At 32.3% G+C, this 22,115-nt stretch overlaps 1 protein-coding gene across 1 annotated transcript in view; it reads right to left on the bottom strand.

Moving 5' to 3' along the window:
* The window catches only part of LOC123663584, a 64,687-nt gene extending 45,798 nt beyond the window's left edge, over nt 1-18,889 (bottom strand). The window contains exon 1 of the mRNA XM_045598254.1: nt 17,714-18,889. Within this exon, the coding sequence (XP_045454210.1) occupies nt 17,714-18,865 (1,152 nt within the window). The 5' untranslated portion in view covers nt 18,866-18,889. The remainder of the gene's footprint in view (nt 1-17,713) is intronic.
* Between the last annotated feature and the right edge of the window lie 3,226 nt (nt 18,890-22,115).

The following is a 22,115-nucleotide window of genomic DNA, read 5'->3' as shown; positions in this document are numbered from 1 at the left end:
AAACTTAGGTACATTTATTCTTTTAAAGACCATCAATCAATTTTTTTTTTATATCACTAGTTCGGCAAACAAGCGTACGGCTCACCTGATGGTAAACGATTACCGTAGTTTATAGACACCTGCAACACCAGAAGCATCGCAAGCGCGTTGCCGACCCAATCCCCAATCCCCCCCAGGAACCAAGGACCCCCCAATTTATTCAATATAAATATTATTTTAATAGTATCGAATCCTTTAATATAAAAACAATAAACAACACGTACTACAGATTACTACATCTTGAAACTCCATTAAAATATATTCAATTAAATTTATACCTTATTTTAATTACGTAAGATTAAAAATCGTTTTACATAGATGTTCCTTAGATATGAAAACCGTCCATACTCGGATGTTAAACAAACAAATAGAACGTCAAAACAATTAGAAACACGCTTTGAAGAGATTTCGTTTGAAAGTTTGTTTGTCTAAAGATTCTTTATAAAATTTGTTTACGTGATATTTAAATTTAATAGATAACAATGTAAGGGATAGATAAAAATCGAAGGGAAGAAACGAAAGAGAGAAAATTATATTTATTTAGGACATCACAAACATTGCATATTCGATGACTAAAATATTAATACACAAAAAAAAAAAAAAAAACGATCGGTCTGATCCAGATTTTGAGATCTCAGTTACATATAATAAATAAATAAATATCTACACAATACACATACGGTCGTCTGTTCCTAAAGAAAGCAACTTAATGCTTGTGTTATAGGTAATAACAGACTGGTATAGCTACATATTTTTTTTCGATAAACATACTTATAAATAATACATGTATAGATATATAAATAAATATATATATATTACACCCAGAATCGGGGTGGGAATCGAACCCACAACCGCCGGAGCAGAAGCAGGGTCACTACAAACTGCGCCAACGGGCTAGTCAACATATATACATATAATACACATATAATATATCCTATTAAATACCGAGGGTGTGGATTACAAATATATAATTAACAAAAAGACGTTATAAATATAAAAGTATATGAAATAAAACAAAATCTATTTCTGACTTACCTAAATGTTGTCGGTAACAACCCATAATCCTTACAGTTGGACCATTAAAATCATACTGAATTATATAAAACACTTACATTTTTACGACCTTTACCACTATGGATAGAGTCATAAAAATTAAAAAAAGAAATTCGACTTTTTCAATGTTATACACTATTAACTGTGATCCGCGGTATGACTATAGTTGTTATATAACCTTATAATTTTCTTCGGAAAATAGAGTAGTCAACACAAAAAAAAAAATTCAGTTTAAACCAATAGTTCTTGAGATTAGCGCGTTTATACAAAATGAAAATGCAAGTAAATTCATTTATTTGAAGTCCGTATTTTATGTGACTTAAAATATTTCGATAAATTTAATGTATCGAGGGAGTTATATGGGTAAAGTAGTGATGAATTATTATGTAACTTATTTATAATGAGTTAAACTGCCCTTTGAGTTAACCACTTGAGTTTGATGCTGTTACTTCTAAAAGTCTAAGGTCCGGTGAAAGCTACACCTTAACAATAATGTTATTGAAATTTACTTGTAAATTTTAGTGTATTTGCCGTGTTGAATTATTTTGTGTTTAAAATAAAACGCAACGAAAAATATTTTAACGTTCCCGCTAAACGCTAATAACGCATCCTGTTTGACAGATACATTAATACATTGTTTGTGAGTGAACAAACGAACAAGACGAGTGACAACTTTTATATATGAGTCATGGATTTGTATTGCTTGCAATAATTATTAATCTTGCATTTATAAATGATGTCACCGCTGAGGTCACCGAGCGCCGTACAGATGCTCTGTACAGTTCCTTTTCATCCATCCCTATTTATGTTCCCACTTACGATCTAAAAACATTAATTGATATTTCAAATTGTACTATTTGATTTACTAGCTGATGCCCGCGTCTTTGTCTACGTTGCTTATTGTATTTACAACGTATGTTATCGAGGTAGACCACGGCGTTAAATATCTTTCTAAAATCTGGCGCAACTGGTGAATTACCTCGACCTTACAGAAGATCACAGCTAAATAATGCTCTAAAGCAGTATTGTGTTCCTGTGTTGAGTGATAGTCAGAGCTCCAGGAGAGGGTCAGGGATATGCTCGTCAATATTATTCAGTGACTCTTACGATGCGCACACAACGGCAAACTTCTGACTTCTATCTTTAAGTTACTTCAAAAAGGAGGAATTTGAATGTTCCACTGTATATATATTTCTATTTGAATAGTTTTATTTTGATGAAGCTTAATGAAATCTCAAAATAATTTAACTATTAATTTATATATTTCAGGGAAGTGTTCATTTTATCATATTCCATAAACGAAATGGTTTTTGTTAAGAATCATTGATTGTCAGTTATTAGTCGAGTTAATATGATTCACATTACAAGCATTCGATGGTATGTATTTCTCATGATACACATACTTACATAGTACATACATATTAATAGATATATGATTACTAAATAAATAAATATGCGTTGTCGTCTGTATACACAGACTGTTCCTAAGTTAAGCAATATAATGCATATTATTTATTAAAGCTTAAAAGCTTTACTACATATATTTACAATTTAACTAAATGTTTACAGATAGTTAAGTTATAAATCATGTCCGCGTGGAATGGTGCCAAGAATGCTGGCAACATTTTCCCGTTGAATCGCTATACCGATTCTCTGGGCAAAAAAAGCACCAGCGCTCTTGTCATTAGAGGCAATAAGGCGAGGACTCTTTTTTCTTATAACTGGACATAAATATACAAAACCTGTATAAATATGTATCATATTCGGGGCAGGAATATTTATACGTATATTTCATAACACTTTATAAATAATTTTCTTTTAGTGTTCAATAATAGCCTTAACAAGAACAACATTTTCTTATTATTTTATCACCTCGGTCTTTAGCGCTCGCAGCATTCTGTTAGTAGTACACGCATTTCTTTTACAGAAAGTGATCTCCAAAACACCCGGCGGAGACAGAATTACATAACAATAGTACCGACCTCTGTCTGTATATCACCGACATATTATATACTAAAATCTTCTACGAAACACGATGCATCTTATGGTATAAGTATTATTCCGATCGATTCAGCATTTTCGCAGTAAAACCGAACAAAAAAATCGGCTCTCATTTATTTGTAATAGATTTAATTGAAATATTGAAATATATAATAAATAATAAAATATCTATGAACTACAAAGATGGTAAGTCTTAAATTATGGTTACCGGAAGTTCTATTTTTAAAAGACATGACGCGTGCCATAGATAATATTTACGTGCATAGATTAAACATCCACCGTATGGTTATATTTCTTTTATGGTGGTTAGGAAATTAGCGGAAATAGGAACAGATAAAAAATAGTACTAATGTTAATTTTTCCTTCCTTTTATTTACAAAAAATAAAATACTAATAATAATGCTAGCGTATATTTGTACTACTGACACAACTGAGGTAAGGCACAGCAGTAAATATCCTGCTCAAAATATAGAGCAACCCGACTGGGGCAGTATGTCCACCTTACAGAAGATCACAGCTAAATAATACTGCTTTTAAGCCGTGTTGTTCCGTTGGTGAGTAAGGTGACCAGAGCTACTGGACATTCTAGTGTTGTAAGCGTCTATGTAATCACTTTTCTAAACTATACTCCACAAAAAAAAAATGTCTAAATTGAAATGTAATCTACAGAAATAAAAATTGCTTAAAGAAAATACATACTTAACGAATTTGTTTTTAAAAACGACCGCTGTGGTGTAATGGTGCGTGTGCCGTGTCGGCGGCATCAAAACGCCGACGGTCGAGGGTTCGATTCCCGCTCGGAGTAGGTTTTTGTTTTTATACAACTATTTATTTCCGGTCTGGTTGTTAGTCCTCGTGGGTCTCCACACCGTGCGGAGAGCACAATAAGCCGTCTCAGCAGTGAGATATTACAGACTGAAGCGAGCAAATATATATATTGTAGTTTATTTAGACTCTAAATATAAATTTTATAGTGATTTCAACACTGAAATATATATTTGGAAACCCAGCTGTGGGTAACTTAGAACCCGTATTTTTTTTTACTTCTAATATCCACTAAGACAAAGTGAACAAATGGATGCAGACGTGGCGGATAAAAGCAAGCGCTACTAAATCGGTGCAGGTAACTTTTGCCCTCCGACAAGGAAATTGCCCTCCGGTAAAACTTGGCGACAACACACTACCCACCAGCGATTGCGTAAAATATTTGGGTCTACACCTCGATCGCCGTCTAACATGGAAAAACCACATTAAGGCCAAGAGAGACGAAATATCCATACAACACCGGAATCTGTACTGGATGCTAGGTAGAAATGCAAAACTATCGCTAGATAACAAGCTCTTGCTCTACAAAGCGATAATTAAACCAATATGGATGTACGGGATACAGCTATGGGGAAGCGCAAGCGACTCTAATGTAAATGTAGTCCAGAGGCAACAGAACAAAATACTTAGATCTATAGCCAATGTACCCTGGTACGTCACCGACAATGAGATCATGCAACACCTATCGATGAATTCTGTGAGGCACGAGATCCGGTCCAATACCTCAAGATATAAAGAAAGGCTATTAAACCACCCGAATGAGCTAGCCCGTCAATTAACTATCGACGACTGTATCAAAAGGTTAAGAAGGCATAACATACTGGAACTACAAAACAGACAGTGAACTGGAGAAAAACTGAGAGTAGATGTCTCATTGGAGACACACTCAGCCACAGACGAATATCACAACCAATTTGCTTATAGTTCGGACAGACTGATTTGCAAATACTACTTAAAAAAAAAAACCACTAAGCCTGTAATCATTATAACAGGACCTATATTTATACCAAAAAAAAAAAATATTTTCACCCTAAAAATCCCTTTTTTGACTATAATAATTTAAAATCGCTGTCTGTTTCTATGTTTGAAAAAGTATTATATCACAAATATATCTTTTATAGAGGAAAGTTATAAAACATTATATCATCATAACTCATGGGAAGGAAGCGATGACTTTTATGGTGTACCAGTTCAACCTGACACAATGTTGATATATATGCGAGATTATAATTTATTTCGTATGGAAAGTAAACATTTAAATTATTAAAAATTAATAAAATAAAAAATATATATTAATTACAAAAATAATATTCATATTATTTTATATTAACAAAACAAAATTAATACTTATTTACGCCATTTACGCCATCAAATATATTAAATTATAAACCAAAAAATAAAAAATAAAAACAATATTAGACCATACAAAAAAAATCCTAGTAATTAATTAATTGATAGAAAATATAATTGACACTAAATTTGTATATAGTAAACAGCATATAATGAATAATTAAGATTTTGAGTATATAAAAAATTTAACGAGTTATAATCTCTACTGCACCGATCTCCCAATCGAGTATTCTCAATCCCATGTGAAAAAAAAAACCGCAGCGTCAGACCACGTCCTAGCTTTACTAGTCAGTCACAGGACTGTCGATTTGTAGTTCGAATGATGATGGTGTTAATTTTAAATTAAAAAAAAAAAAAAAATATGTGTCATGGGCGAAATAATCTGTGCCATTTTGACGCAACTACACTTGATTCAAATGAAATGAATGAATTAATATATTATTAACTCCATTGGCTTCGACAAGTAATACAACATATTATTTAGTAGAAAAAATAATAATTAAATACACTAGCGATAACTCTAAAAGTACCTGCTCGTCAGATCTTGATTAAAATTAAACAAGCACCAGCTTTTAATTGTCAAATCTTAAATATCTTTTATACATATATATACATACACACGGTGTCGTCTGTTCCTATGATAAGCAACTTAGTACTTGTATTATTTAATTTCTGTTAGTAAAGGTAGGATTTTTAAATGAATACCTGTAGATTAGGTAGGGTTAACGAAAAAAATAATGACCATAAATAGAATACAATCAAGCATTTTAAATCATGGTCGTAAAACAATGAAATGAAAAGTGAGTTGCGTAACGGAGAAAGATTGTGGATACGGATGCCATTGTTGCAATAATCACACGAGCTTCTGTTCACATTACAAATTAGTAACATTGTGGAGAACATCATAACTTTTTCCCGCTCATTTTAATAATTTAAATTTTTACCGTTATTTATTTTGTTTCGATTTAAACGACATTTTTTATACGACTAGGCCCGCCTGCAACACCAGAAGCATCGCAAGAACGTTGGCGACCCTACCCCCAATCACCCCCCAGGAGCTCTGGTTACCTTACACACCACAAGAACACAACTCTACTTGAGATCCATTTTTAGCTCTAATCTGACATTGTATGTCTATCGTTTTTGAAGCCAAATCATTAGATACATGTTAATCCCGCATTAATCTAAACTTTTTTTTTTTCTTTAGATATAAAACTTTACGTATTCATAAAAACGAAACATTTAGTAGACAATTAAAAACATAAATGATCATTACATTTCAATTCGATTAGATTGAGTTTACGGATACATCTCTTTCGGGAATTCTCGAAATTCTCATGTCATTGGGGAAACCATTTTGTTCTCTCTTCCCACCGCTAAAAACCATAAACTAAAAGGAGAAAATAAAATATATTTAATTTTATCTGTAATAATTTTTGTAAAACGTTTCTTTCATATAGCTTTATGCTAAAATCTTCATCCATTTAAAAATTATATAAAAATAAATGGATCCGTTTTAGGAGTAAGTTAAGAATGGAATAGAAATAGAACGAATGGCCACAGATAACCGTAAAATTTACATAATGACTATAGTAGCTATAAAAGCTGCATCTATCTATAAAATGTATTATAAAAAGATCATTCAAAGGTAAATCCAGGTCAGTTTTATTGGTAGTCAGTTAACCGCAGTTTATTATCGACACTCTCTAAAGGAGAATTTTACAAAATGGCCGCACGCATTTTACGCGCCATTTCGAAAAAGTTAATTAGGTTATGTTATCAAAGGGATTATATTTTTAAAATGTTCCTTAATGATATAGTCCCTTAATAAATTTAAGTAATTATACGGCAAATCAATTTTTAAATTAATTAAATTTTAACTTTTTAGATGTCAGCAAACGTTAAAAAGTATATAATATATCACCTTTGATGATTGGAAAAAATACAATATTAGCTTGTTTATTATCAAATTTTTTAATTATTAAGAGGATTTACATGATTTAAAAACATATAATTTTATCATCCAATTATTAAAATCAATTCTAATCAATACATTTATTTTTGTTGAGTGCGAATAATAACAATGGCAATGATATATTTTGAAATTGCTACATATAATAAGGGCATTGAAAGTTCATTGACCTTACTGCCATAATATTAATGGTTCTTTACTTAGTCGTAATTTCCTAGTATTAATTTTAATTTTATTGTATTGATGTTATTTCTCATTGTATTAGTTGTACTAAAATATTATTGAATCCACTAAAGTAAGCTATGTGTAACTATTATTGAGGTAACATTCGATTTTTCTTCTTCTTCTTCAGGTTAAAATGGCTTTCAATAGTGGCAAATGAGCACAGACGATTTCGCCAATGTCGTAGAAATTCGATTTTGATATAACGCTGTGCAATGTGCTTAATAATTGTGTATGTGTTAGTGTATATCTCGTTGGCGCATTATTAATAAATAAATAAAACGTCAGCTTCCAATTTGCATGGATATTTTAAAGAGTACTTTAATTAGCTGATAACCTGTGACTTGGTCTGCATTGCTTATGATTTCAATACGATATTAATTATTTATTTATACTCTTTCTTGTACACAACAAAAATTAAAACATTACAATCACAATAATAATACATTACGAATAAAGAACAGTGTACAAAGGCGATCTTATCGCTAGACGAGTGATCTCTTCCAGACAACCTTTGGGCATATAGGACACGGCATCAAAGCGGTAAGCTTACAAAGGGAAGTGACGAATATATTATAATTTATAGAGTAATAATTCCACTTCGCCAAAACCTATCTAAACTAAAACCTTGACCAGACTTTAAATTACACTTCCAAAATGACAATTGTGAAAATCACATCTAAATACGCGTAGTAGACTGTTTGATGCGGTGAAAACATACAGCCAGAAATAAACTGGAAAAATAATTGTTTTGACAACTAAATATTGATGTAGAATTATAATTATACATCTTATAAACACGCACTAAGGAGCATCGCAAGCGCATTGCCTATCCTATCCTAATTCCCCCAGGATTTATTATAGATGTCAGTTACTTTTTTGTTCGTTGTTATTACATTATTATAGTTATTATTATAATTTAATACACATTTATAGGTTGTAAAATATATAATTAGTCTTACTTTACTAAGTAGATGCTTATTACGTAACCTAGGCAGGTCTATGCATTGTACAATAGCCATCTATGTATGGTCAATGGAGGTTAGAAATTGCACGCCTAGGCGTCTGTCTGTCTATGCCGACGTGACAGGTGACACTCATTGTATTTTTAATAATTATATGCTAATGACGCTTGAGGACGGAGTATTCAGTTTTCTTTGTGCAAAGAATTAGAATGTTTGAAGTTATTTTTTTAAAATTACTAAAAAATAAAAACACTGAAAGATATTAAGTACCTATTTGGTTAATGTATTTGTAAAATAATATACGCGATTGGCCTATTTAAATAATTTTGCATTTATTCCCGTTAAAATATAGGCTATGTCACGTAATGATAACGTAGCAATCTAGTAATAAAAGACTTTTCAAAATCGATCTAGGAGCATTTTTTAAATCGTTCTACAAACTTTCTATTAAAACCATTCGAAAATACAATAATTCGAATCTTTCGTTTTTATAATAATACTATAGATTTATCCTTATGTTAGCCGTTAAAAGCAGCAGTATATTCGCAAAAATGACGACGAAAATAAATTTAAATACAAAAAAAAAAACTCAGCACTAATCTGTGATGATCGAGACGGCATGTGCGTTGCAAATGTTCGCAAGCGATAAATTACCATTAAAATAAATACTTATCTGTTGAAATGTTGACAATGAACTTTATTGTTTGTCTTTTGAATCTGTGATAAATGTCAGTTAATGTTTTTTTATTATTAAAACAGCCACTATCATCCCACTGCTTGGCAGAGACCTCTTTCTCCATATATAAGAAGGGTCGGAGCGTAGTCCTCCACGTTACCAATAGGTATTTACCTTTCTATCCACCCCTCCCATGAGTAACGATTGCCTATGATAACAACCGGGACCGATAGCTTAACGTGTTCTCCGAGACACGACGAGGAGACCCACAAGTATCAATCGTTTATTTATTTATTAATTCTTTCAGCGTAATTCTTGGAGTGAGATAATCTTTATTGATCTACAGCGCGATGCACGTGAGCGGAAAACAATATAAACACATTCTCGACGTGCGTCAGTCATATTTACATAACAAGAAAATATGGATCAAATCATTTTAAATTTAAATTACGAATAAACTTTGTTGTGCATTGTTATGCGGTAATGTATTTAGGTATATGATCTGTATGTACTGTGTATAAGACTAGTTGTAAAACGCGGTTCTACCCGTCAATCACGTCTCATCACTCATCACTTCAGCCTAATACAGTCCACTGCTAGATATAGGCCTCCACAAGTTCGCACCAAAAATGGAGTGAACTCATGTGTTTTGCCCATAGTCACTACGCTGGGCAGGCGGGTTGGTTACCGCAGGGCTGGCTTTGTCGCACCGGAGACGCTGCTGCCCGTCTTCGATCTGTGTATTTCAAAGCCAGCAGTTGGATGGTTATCCCGCCATCAGTAGGCCTTTTAAATTTCAAGGTGGTAGTGGAACTGTGTTATCCTTTAGTCACCTCTTACTACACCCACTAGAAGAGAGGGGGTGGCTATATTCTTTACTGCCGTAACCACACAGCTTATGTTTGGTACATTATTATTTGTTAATTGTTGTATATTTACTTCACTAATACAAACTATCAAAATACACATTTCACAATTATCTAATTTAATAGTAATATTAGCCATTGAAACGAATGCCAGATACATTAATTGATTTTAATAGCCGTAATAGTTAGCTTCTTTACCACAGGGACGGATTGTACTGTAAAGCGTTTTCAGAATATAATTTGACCCGCTACATTATCAAACTTTAATTATAATTCTGACAACTTTTATCCACAACTTTATTACACAATCCTTTCATCCCTCAGGGAAACCGTACTGAACTAAGGGTTAACATTTATTTACTTCAAATAGAAAACTGAATAAATGAAATTTTAAGCGCTAACTTGAGTTAAATGAAACAATATATGAAAAAAATAAAGCATTTTAATTTAGAAAAAATTAAATAAAGTAGAGGTCCTAGTTCTATGTAGAACTAAAGACAACTATAACACAGAACATTATTAATATCAATAAAATAATACATCACAAGTTCATATATTTATGCATTTAACTTTTAACTTTGTTTAATAAAATGCAGTTAATTTTAATAATTGTTAGTACGCCCCTGCTTTTGAACATCTGGGCTTAAAAACATTATGCGCTGTGTTAACGTTATTGGTATTAAAACTTTTTGTATATAGATAATACATAATTGTGTTAAAGACGAAACAATACCGAAATCAATTAACATCGACAAGTAATACAACGCAAAAAGTCGCAATAACAGTCAATTAAATACGCGTTCTTATGGATAACTCAAAGTATATTTATCAGATCATGACATGACAGCCTTCGATTAAAAAAAGATTCATTAAAATTGGTAAGCCCAGTAAACCTTTATGAAGTAACATATAAAAACTAACAAATAAAATTGTCGAACTGGGAATCTACTAAATTTTTTAAAGTCGGTTAATACCACAAATAATATTATTATATGACTTACTTCGAGCAAGAGTAGCAAAAGATATATTTTTTATTCACTTAAGCTACAATTACTATATAAATAAAATGATAGAGATCATCCGTTGTGTGCTAATCATGACAAACTACTGCTGGTTCAAGTCGTCAATAGTCTTCTTAGTACTTCATCTATACTGATATTATAATATCATATATAAGAGGTAAAGTTAGAAAACTTTGTTTGTTTGTACGGGGTGATTTTCGCAAATACCAATCCGATCATAAAAATTCTTACACTAACAGAAAGCTACACTATTCAGGAGCGATAAAGGCTATATTTTATTGTAATTGAACAAAAAAATTCAGCGAAAAATAATAGTATATATAAATCAAGTCGGAGAAATGCGAGCAAGATGAGAACTTTACTATATATTTGCATCACAAAAATAATAATTAACGCCCAACGAACTGGGTACGGGTCGGCTAGTTCAATATAAAATTAGTTATTTGTAAGGTTAAGATCGTTAATTTTAAGAAAAATATATTTTAACTTAGAATTAGAAAATATTATAATTATATCTATAATGATAAATAGATAAATAGCCTATACGAAAAAAAATACCAATTCATACAAGAAAGCGTTAAACAATTACAATTACACAGTTTTAAACGTAATAATTGATCGTTTTATAACATACTTCTAGCACGCTATGTTTTTATTTTCTTAAAACATGTAAGTACATATATATTACGTGTTCATGAGATGAGAAGAGATATCAATTAAAATTAGTAATTTCATTGATATAGAAAAATCTATATAAAAATAATTGAATTTATCTACATGTATGTTTCCTTTTTCTTAAAATATTATAAATAATTAAATATAATTAATTGTAATCTTGATTAATATATAATAGTCATATAAAAAAAATATCGCCGAAATTTTCAAAACAAATATATTTTTATATATTTCTTGTAGTACCAATACATACAATATAAAATTATTAATTTAATTTAAAATCAACAAACCATCCAAAATAAATTTTGATTTTTTTTTAAACAGAATCTGTCATAATAATTGCAACCTTCTTCATTATAATTATGTGATATTCGCGAAATCATCTTTTCAATTTTAGCACTATTAAAACGCAATTATAATCGAATAAATGAAGGAAATTAAGAATTGGCTGTACAGATTATAGTCCTTTGCCTTTCCCTATTGGGGATAAATTTTAATACGACAATTAAGAATTATAAACATTAACTGTCAATTTTTTTAATTTATTACGAATATCTCAAATAAACAACTACTTTTGACCTGCATCTCATAAATTACATAAAGTTATCTAAGTAATAAAGTGAGATAAGATGAAACGTACAATTATGTCTTTTTAATAAGTTATCTTTTGAAAGAGATAAATTATTTTATTTATAAGTTATTCTTCCAACGAAAAGCGGTTGCTCATTGCTTCAGAAAACTTTTTACTGGGTATCATCTCTTTCGTTACGCTCTTGTCAGAGCGGTCGTGGTCATCACTTCCCAGTCACACGTTTGACAATCCGTCTCCATTCTCCCCGTACAGCTGCTTTTCAGGAGCACACACGCAATGGAACGTCCACTGCAGCCTTTCCTTTGTTCAGTCCATCTCATAGGCGATCTGATTATATTGATTTACTGGGTATACCGATTTTAATGACTTTTGAAAATCGAAATCTGATAAATAAATAATAAATTAACGGCTCACACTCAACGACCCCCTCTAGAAATTTCTCCTGTGCCGGGGGTCCGGAATCACACAGAATATGTTACTATTAAGTACTAAATTATATAATTACGTCAAGTATGATAAAGAATAAAAAATCAGTTCACAATGTTCTTATGATAATATCGTTTGATTTGTAATGCTGATGAGCTAGATATGTGGTTGACTGAACTTAGTGCAAAAACTAATGACTTGGTTCCGTAGAAAATAACTAACGTTTCTAGGTTTATTTGATACTATTAGAATATACGAATTTTTTATCAATTGGCATTATGGCTTTATGGTTCATAGTTAAGACAGTAGTTTTTTTTTTTAATTTCAGACGACAAATAAAAAGATTATTTTAGTAGGAAAATGTTACAAAATAGTAGTATTTATTCAGCCAAAATTTAACAAATGTTTTGCCAAAATGTGGCATACAGAATGTCAAAGTTAAAGGTGTAACCAACATATCCTACCGATTTTTTTTTGGTATGCAATTATTAGTAATAAACAATTTTATAAATAAAAATATTTATTATCATATCATCATATAATTTCAGCCTATACACTGCCTGACATAGACCTCCATAAGTTTGCCGGGGCGAGGTGGCGAATGCTAGCGCGACCCCATCTCGCCCCACCCAGGCGGACGACTGCTCACACGTGGTGGTTTTTAGTCAGTAGGAGTCTGACATAAGCCTCTAGCGCCCCCGCGCTGAAGGGTATCCATGATGGATTTTCCTCACGTTAAAAAAAAGGCCTCCATAAGTTCGTGCCAAAAACGGCGTGAACTCATATGTTATATATATATTTATATCAATAAAAATATTAAAATATGTAAATATATACTTATGTTTATATTTTTATTCTGTAGATATCAAATGAATACCGACCTATAATATAACACGTTTGTGCTATAGATTATACACAAAACGGTCATCATCGCGAATTAAATGCAAGAAGTTACGTTAAAAATAATATACTTTATAGAAAGTACATTTTCGTATATATATATTAGGTATACAATGAAAGTTAATCGATTTAGATCAAAGTAAAAATACGCGTTTCAACAATTCGGGAGTTTTAACACAATTATAATCACGAGAGCTCCACCAATTTTAAAAGTTAATTAAAATGTTAACATTGTTACAATAATTGGGTTTTTGACAGGAAACTATAAGAGCGAATTTTAGGTATTAAAACTATTTAAAACTTTATTTTAGACTTTTAATTTATAACTAATTTTTTTTAATACGATTTTCTTTTTCACAAGAAAACCCCAAGTCAAAAGCAGCTTATTGTTCATTCATCTATTTGTTCTAGCTAAATTAGCTACAAATTATACTTAAAAAGCTAGCAGCGTAATCCCTACTAATATTATAAATGTGAATGTAAGTTTGTTTGTTAGGCTTTCACGCGAAAACTGCTGAACCGATCATCATGAAACTTTGTACACATATTCTTGGAGTTATTAGAAGAGGATATTAAAAAAATTCAATGCGAGCGAAGACGCGGTTAAAAGCTGGTTTAGGTATATTTTGATACTATCGTATAAAGAGAACGCTAATGTCAAAGACATCGTACTCGAAGCATGTTATTACAATTTTGCAACTAGAATTTAATTCGCCTATTATTAGTTAATAGTCGCGTGATATACAACAGAGTTACATAATGCATTATGTATAGCTTCAAGATTTTTTTTTAATTTGCAAGTTAAGTAACAGATAAAGAATTATCTATAAAGATTTTATAATCTGTTTTACGCGCGTGAAAAGTTCTGATGACATGTGAGGTTTTTAGTACTTAATTTAATATAAAATAAATATGTGATGTAGAAATGTATTGTCAGTTTAATGGCGTTTTATACTTATTTATTTTGTTACAAATCATATATTGTGTTTGCATACATTCTCTAGTTTAGTGACCTCTCAATTTGGTTTGACGAAATTATTAAGATTTAAGATCACTTATTGAGTTTAAAATCATAAAATGCTGTTGCAAAATTCAGTTGGAGCTTGAAGCGCCATCTTGAAAAACTGTTTTGGCCGATATCTCGGAAACTGCTTTAGGATAAAAGTTATTGACACCCTTATCGTAGAGAATAAAATTTCGCATATTTTATTTCCTGTAAACTTTTTTGTAAAACATAAGGTACTAATTTTTTCAGGATTAGTTAATTATTTTTAGGTTTTAAACGAGAAAATGTATAAAAAGATACATATTTTTCACTTTCAATTTTTTATATCAATCGTTTTACTAAGAATTGTAATGAATAATAATATTATAAACGCTTTACTTAGCACCAAGTAACATCCTACTTGGTGCTAAGTAAAGCGAATATTTTTTTCTTGAATATTTTTTTTGTACTACTTTTACTTTTTTAATATATTTTTTTTACAATTTTGTATAAAATAACCGTTATTCGTTATTAATTTCCGTTAAATAATTCGTTAAATTTTTAGGTTTTACGATTTTATAAGTTGAATTTTTTTTTTTGAATATTTATAATATTTAGGAAGTTAGAAATTATTTTTGTTTCTTATTTGTGATATGTATATAATTTAAAACTTTTTTGTATGTATTTAAAAATATTAAACCGTTTAATTCTTAATTACGTGGATCTCTTAAAAATTCATTATTTAATGATTTTGGCGGAATTACTCAATTCAATGCTAATTAATAATTAATATCTCCTACGTCATTTTTAGTATTATAGGTTTTTAATTAATATATGATATATAGAATATATAAAGAAAAAATATAAAGCAATGCTTACTGAGCCTTGACACAGCCTTTTGCTCACAAGTGGCTAATTTTTATAAGTCTGAAACATTATCTATACTAATATTATAAAGCTAAAAAGTTTGTTTGTTTATTTAAACGTTATCCGTACGAAAAATTCGTTTTATATTGGATCCGTTTACCGAAGAACGCTATACGGTATTTTTTTTTTTCTCAAATTAATAAAGATTGTAAGTGAATTCGCATTTTTTATATCAAACTTTAATGTTTTTTTTTGCATAGCATTGCATTCAGTTATTTCTGGCACTAACGTTGTGTAATGTTTACAATCTATTGATTATTATAATTAAACAAATGAGCCACAATTTAAAAAGCAATTACGTCACTGCATATTATGAGTAATTAACCAGTTTATTTGTTTACTGATTGTAATCATGTACTAGATCACTTTAGCCTATCATGTGTTCATATAAAAGAAGTTCTTGGTAATACGTTTACTGGAACTGCTGGCATTAGGTTACATATTAACATATATTTTGTTCCATGAGACTGGGCTAGCAAACAAACATGGTAAGCAGTACCTTAGCTTATAGCCTGCGACACCAAAAGCATCGCAAGCGCGTTGCCAATACTACCCCAGGCCCAGAAGTTCTGACCACCTTACTTACCACAGGAACACAACAGTGCTTGAGAGCAGTAGTGGCTGTGATCTCCTGTAATGTCGAGGTACTTCCCCAGACGGGCTGCTCCAGAATATGAGCAAGATATTTCTTGTTGTAACCTTAGTTAAAAATATTATATACGGAGATATTAAATATATAATAATACATTTGTAAATAAGTTAAGACACGGTTAATAATAACAAAGACGCTTCGTTTTTGGAGCGATGGCGTCTGTGAATAATAATTGTCAGCCATTACGCGATTTCCTTTAACGATCAATTGATTACTGACTGTGCACGACCAAGGTTTCGTACTACTATTTATTAGCTATCGTCATATTTTATAGTAATCTTTTATTAAATTATGTTTAATTTTTAATGTATACAACAAATTTTTTTATATACATACAAAGTAGTAGTAAAGTGTTTTGAAATTAAACGAATCGATTTACATGTTACTTACAATATTAGAAAGATTAATTATATTAAGAAAAAAACTATGCTATAAAGTATGCCAAAAAATAATAGCTACAAATATCAAAAGTGGGTGAGTTATACTATCTCAGGTAAATAGAAGTTTGTAATCTATTACGTGGAACATATACATAGAAATATTTAAGAAAATAGTACTCAAAACCGTATTAAATGTTATAATAATTAATTTATTCATATAAAAAGTAGGTAAGAATCTTTATACTGCTTTTTATTATATAATAACAACTAGATGTGCTCGTGACTTCGTCCGCGTGGAATAGTGAATTTGCATGTTCAACATGATTTTTTAAATTATATATAATACCGGAAAAAACCACATCGAAATTGGATAAGCCGTTTCTGAGATTAGCGTGCACAAACGCACAGACAAACAGACAAAAATTCCGACAATCATTGTTATGGGATCTATTTGCGTTGAAAAAGGTCCCAATAATATTTTTTCTCATATATCTTAAATGTACAGACAGCGACTCGTTACATTTCTATTATATGTATTGATATAGAGTGAAATTTAAGTCCATACGTTGAAATATAAGAATTACTTGTTTTAGAAGTTAGATTCCATTTACTTAAGCACTAAAATCTTGTTATATCAATAAATATTATCGTTAATTGACCTTATAATTCCGATAAACTAATAAATAGAACATTATGCCTATTAATAGTAATATTGTTGTTTCAGTTTGTTAAATTGCTGCACAGCTGTTACATTGTTGTTTGCAAGTAAACAACAGTAATTATTACACAACAATGTCTCTATCGACCTCATTATTGTTGAAAGATGATACACTTGTTTTTTTAGCTTAAACAGGTTTAATTATAAATGATAATGTTTGATACGCTTCGTAAATTTAGGGTTTCAAATTTCGTGTATTTTAACTATATGTATAAAAACTTTTTGAGAGTTTCAAGTCTATATATATAAAAATTAACGTTTTTATATTAGAATCGTAAACTATGCATTAGATCATGTTATGATCTTCAGCAAAGTTTTGTGCATAACACCAAGGTTTGCCCACAAAGGTTTCCGAGTTGGTACGAGCATAAAAGAAAAAACAAAAAAAAAATGTGTAGCAACGCGCACAGGGTACAGCTAGTATATAATAATTTAGGTAAATAGAAGACTGAAAATAGTACACTAACCTCGTCTTCCTCATCATCATTGTAAAATGGATCCAGAAGCAAATTCTTCCAGTAAATCACATCCGGGGGTATCGCGTACGCGTCGTGATCCCTAAGATTCGCATACAGAGGACTCTCCCTACCAACGCCCTCCGAACTGGCACTGATGGAGCAACTCTCGACCTCCACACTGCCTCCACACGAGCATCCCTCATCCGTGTAGCTGTAACCGTACTCGATTTCTTCGTAAATGTTTTCGTCGGTGATAGCGTCGCGGACGGGCTCGTAGCCGTCATCGCACGGCTTGTCCGGCGTCATAGCGCCGACTGACTCGCACCTGTCCCCACCGTCTCCCACCTCTCGAAGCGCGTAAACAGAGAACGGCTGGGTAGTAAAATCGCTCGCTGTATCGAAGGACAGACTCGATATCGTCGCCCTGTGCTGTGCCTGTGATAACACTCGACGCATTATCTCGTCGGAGTTGTGGTAGCCGCTGGAATGTGACCAGACCGCTGCATATGTGCCCTTTGGGGCATCGGTGTCGTTGTCAACATTGCATTCCTTGTAACTCCAGCACGTGCTCTCAGAGTCGCTGTCGGATTCGTTTTTCGGTTCGGCTGTGTCTTTGAACTCGATGTTATCGTACGAAGGAGACGGTGACCTCATTTTCACTTTCCGCGGCGGTACTGGAGGCGGAGTTTTGCGAATTTCCTTCACAGCCTCGCTCTTTACCGGCGTGCTCGTAGTAAAAGTGTCGGTCATCGTCGACTCACGCTCACTGCACTCAATAGCACTGTTTTCCTTTGGCATTTGTTTTGGTTCGCATATCACTTTGGTCTCAGTTTCGACGTGGTCGTGGCGCTCCATCCCCTGCAAGCACTCGTCGAATATATTGAGAATACTTGGGGATACTTCTTTCTCGGACGGCGCGAGGTTTCTTTGGTACTCATCTAGCTTGAATATTTCCTTGCCCAGCTGGGAGAGAATCTCGTCGAAGGCGCCGTCCGACTCCGTGTCCTGTGAGGTAGTGGATGGGGGCCTAACCACGACCAGGGGGTCGTACTCCTCGATGGTGGCGCGGATCGCGGTCAGCCACGCGACGACGGACTGCGCAGAGCGATCGCGCAGTGTTTCCACTACGGCGAGCGGTATCCAACTTGTGACCTCACACATTCTGCCGCTCGGTGCAAAACACGATAACCGGTGTATGAATCAACCGTGGGATTCCGCGAACGCTCGTCTCTTAGCGCGCGACACCGTTACTGCGTTACAATTGAACCTCCGAGACCGGTCCGCGATATCGGCGACATTTGCACTCGCCCGATTACATATCGTGATATTTCTTCCTAATGTAAACGTTACGAGAACATGCCGAGATACCCATTGTAACCTGCGCGAAATTCGCAAATTTTCATCTCATAAATGTTAATAAGTAACGACGAAAACAAAACAAGCAAAGAGTTTGTAGGTAGATAGATATATTTATTTTGTCAACGTCAAAGTGACGTCGGTTCGCGCGCTTTTGGACGAGACGTGTAAAGAAAGAGAGCGCGGTGCCGGTACGTCCGCGCGCGGCCCGCTCGGCGCGATAGTGCTGCGCCGTCCAGCAATTAATACGAATCGTTCATTCCTCGGCGAGTCTGTGACCGATATTCTACGTTATTTCTGTTGCGAGCGAGCGTGGCGTAACCACACTAAAAACTAAAAGCAAATGCAATGTGCATTAGATAAATGAACCAGGCGCCGAGACGTACGCATAGCTACGTTCTACGATGTATAAAATCATATGTCGTCAACGGCGGCCCGCTACGTGATTTCAAGCGTATTTATTTGAACATTATCTGTTTACACTCGCTAATACGTAGGTAAAGAACGGATAGCGTTACGAACATATGATAAGGAATGCAAAGCAATACGTTTCGCAATAAAATATACATTACCGATTCTGTGTCTGTCCTATATGAATAATGTTACACAAAAGTAAGGAAAATGATAAATAAACAGTGTTATTGTTTCCTGTTTTACGCTTCAACCTTATAATTTTTCTCTTCGGTGTAATTTTAAGAATAAGCATAAATATAGAATTTGTTACGTTATTAAAACTTCAATATAATTTTTAATTTTTTTTTTTTTTTTTGAAGTTATACCTGCTTTTGGCTCGTTAGAAAAAAACGATGAGGGTAAATTTTTACGATGCGCGCCCACCGTCACAAATCCGACACCCTGAAGTTAGGTAGTCGACGAAGAAGTTGACAACGTGAAGTTAGCTAGTCAATGAAGTATAACTTCTTACGTGCGTACCTAAGTACACACACATAAACACTCTTTTTTTTCTAAGAAATCACAATAGACAGCAAATGTCACACTTTAGACACGGGCCTTTCCATATGAACGAATCGGATTTTATGTTAGATCCGCCTTGTTGTTTTACTCTGGGTTGACGGATATACAATACTTCCTTCTTTCAGAATTGGTATTGCAGCTTACAACTTAAGAAACGGTATAAGACCTGTGATATTAAATAAATAGTTGGAGTGAAACTTTGTGAAACAACCAATGCTGACGATCTAAGGGTCCTTTAAAACTGTTTAAAACCTTTATTAGGTTGATTTAAATTTTCACATATACAACTTCATAATTCTTGGGACTTTTGGTAATAGGTATACAATTATCTGATATTTTTTTATTTTTTCGGTCACCAACCCGCCTGCCCAGCGTGGTGACTATGGGCAAAAAACATGAGTTCACGCTATTTTTGGCGTAAACTTGTGGAGGCCTATGTCCAGCAGTGGACTGTATAGGCTGTAATGATGATGATGATGATATTTTTATTGTAGTCGAAAACCAAATTAACGTTATAACTACAAAGTGTACCTAACCTACTTTGAAACATTTAATGCGGCCCTTAGTTGGTAGCCCGCTAATGAGCGAACAAGGAACCTCAGAGGCTAATATAAGGCGGTTCCATTCATAAGAAAGCGAGAAACTCATACTAAACGCGAAAACAAACTTTATACGTATAAAAATAAAGCTCAAAATATTTATTGCGTTTAATATCTTATGCTGTTATATCTGCGAATTCACTTCAATGGCTACTGTTTGGCATATGTGAAAAGATCATGTTTCCATTAAAGCCAGCATTTCCTCTGTCTATGAAATTATATACAAGTTGATATCTGCGACTTTGTCTGTGTAATAATAATAATAATAATATATTCTTTATTGTACACCAAAATATAAACAAACAGTAGTAATTACAAAAAAAAAGATGTACAAAGGCGATCTTATCGCTGAAGAGCGATTTCTTGTAGCTTATTGTATTAACATTACACTTTTGTGCAAAGAAAACAAAATGGTTTGACACTGAATATACATTCCTAAATAAAAAGAAAAATTAAAACAACGTGAAACTGGAAAATTAATCGGAAAATTAATAATTTATTTTTTTATAGAAACACGTTGTTGAACTTATAAAAATTGTTGTTTCTTAAAACTTTAATAACTATATTAAAAGCGATACTAATAATTTAATAGAGAACAAACTTATAAATTTAAAAAAAATTAATACCAAATTATTCAATAGTTTTTCGGTGACATATACAAAATGGCAGACTTCTTTTATTTATTATTTTGTATATTATCAATCATAAGTACGCCAAAACTAAAAAACGCTATTAAATTATTTATTTCGTCATCATTTATATAATTTCTTAAATAAATAGCAATATAATATTTGTATTAAAATGTTTGCCACATTCTGCGTGTCGCCAAGGTCCAGTCGCCCACAAGCTGACTCAATTCAGACAATCAACGGCCGTAATTACTAATTGCGCTCGATGGAGTTTAATTTACAGCTTTTTTTTTCATTCGTTCATCGTACGTTCAGCATTTGCTTAAACTTTAATTCCCAAACAACTAAACGGAGCTGTTCCTACTGTAAAAGTATTTAATTAGTTATTTTTACTTCATTGTTGATCATTTTATATTTTCTTGTGGATATTTAAGTAACTATTTGACTAACTCTTGTTGTTTTATGTTCGATACGTTTAAAACAAGGTTAGAAATATATAAAAAAGAGAAAAAATTTGCTAAAAAAGCTTATGAAGCTATCCGTGTCAGCTAATTACAAATATTTTCAATTTAATAGTAATCAAGGAAATTTTCAAAGTAATTAAACGTATTTAATTAAATATTATATTAGGTTTATTTATAATTACGATGACATACGTACCTACTTACGTTGATGATTGCATTTGTAATTACAAATGTTTTTATCTTTCTTTTTTCTTTTTTTTAAATATGTTTTTAATTTTTATTTTATTACCATATTTAGTTAATGGTTTAACTGATTTAAGTCTCGCATAAACTTGGATTGACAGGTTACAGTGCAGGTACTTTTTTTGGTATCGCGGATAGGCATTCC

Source organism: Melitaea cinxia, chromosome 20 (assembly GCF_905220565.1).
Source record: "Melitaea cinxia chromosome 20, ilMelCinx1.1, whole genome shotgun sequence".
Classification (NCBI taxonomy): Eukaryota; Metazoa; Arthropoda; class Insecta; order Lepidoptera; family Nymphalidae; genus Melitaea; species Melitaea cinxia.
Note: the sequence above shows the minus strand (reverse complement) of the source record. Positions and strands in the feature narration are given on the sequence as shown.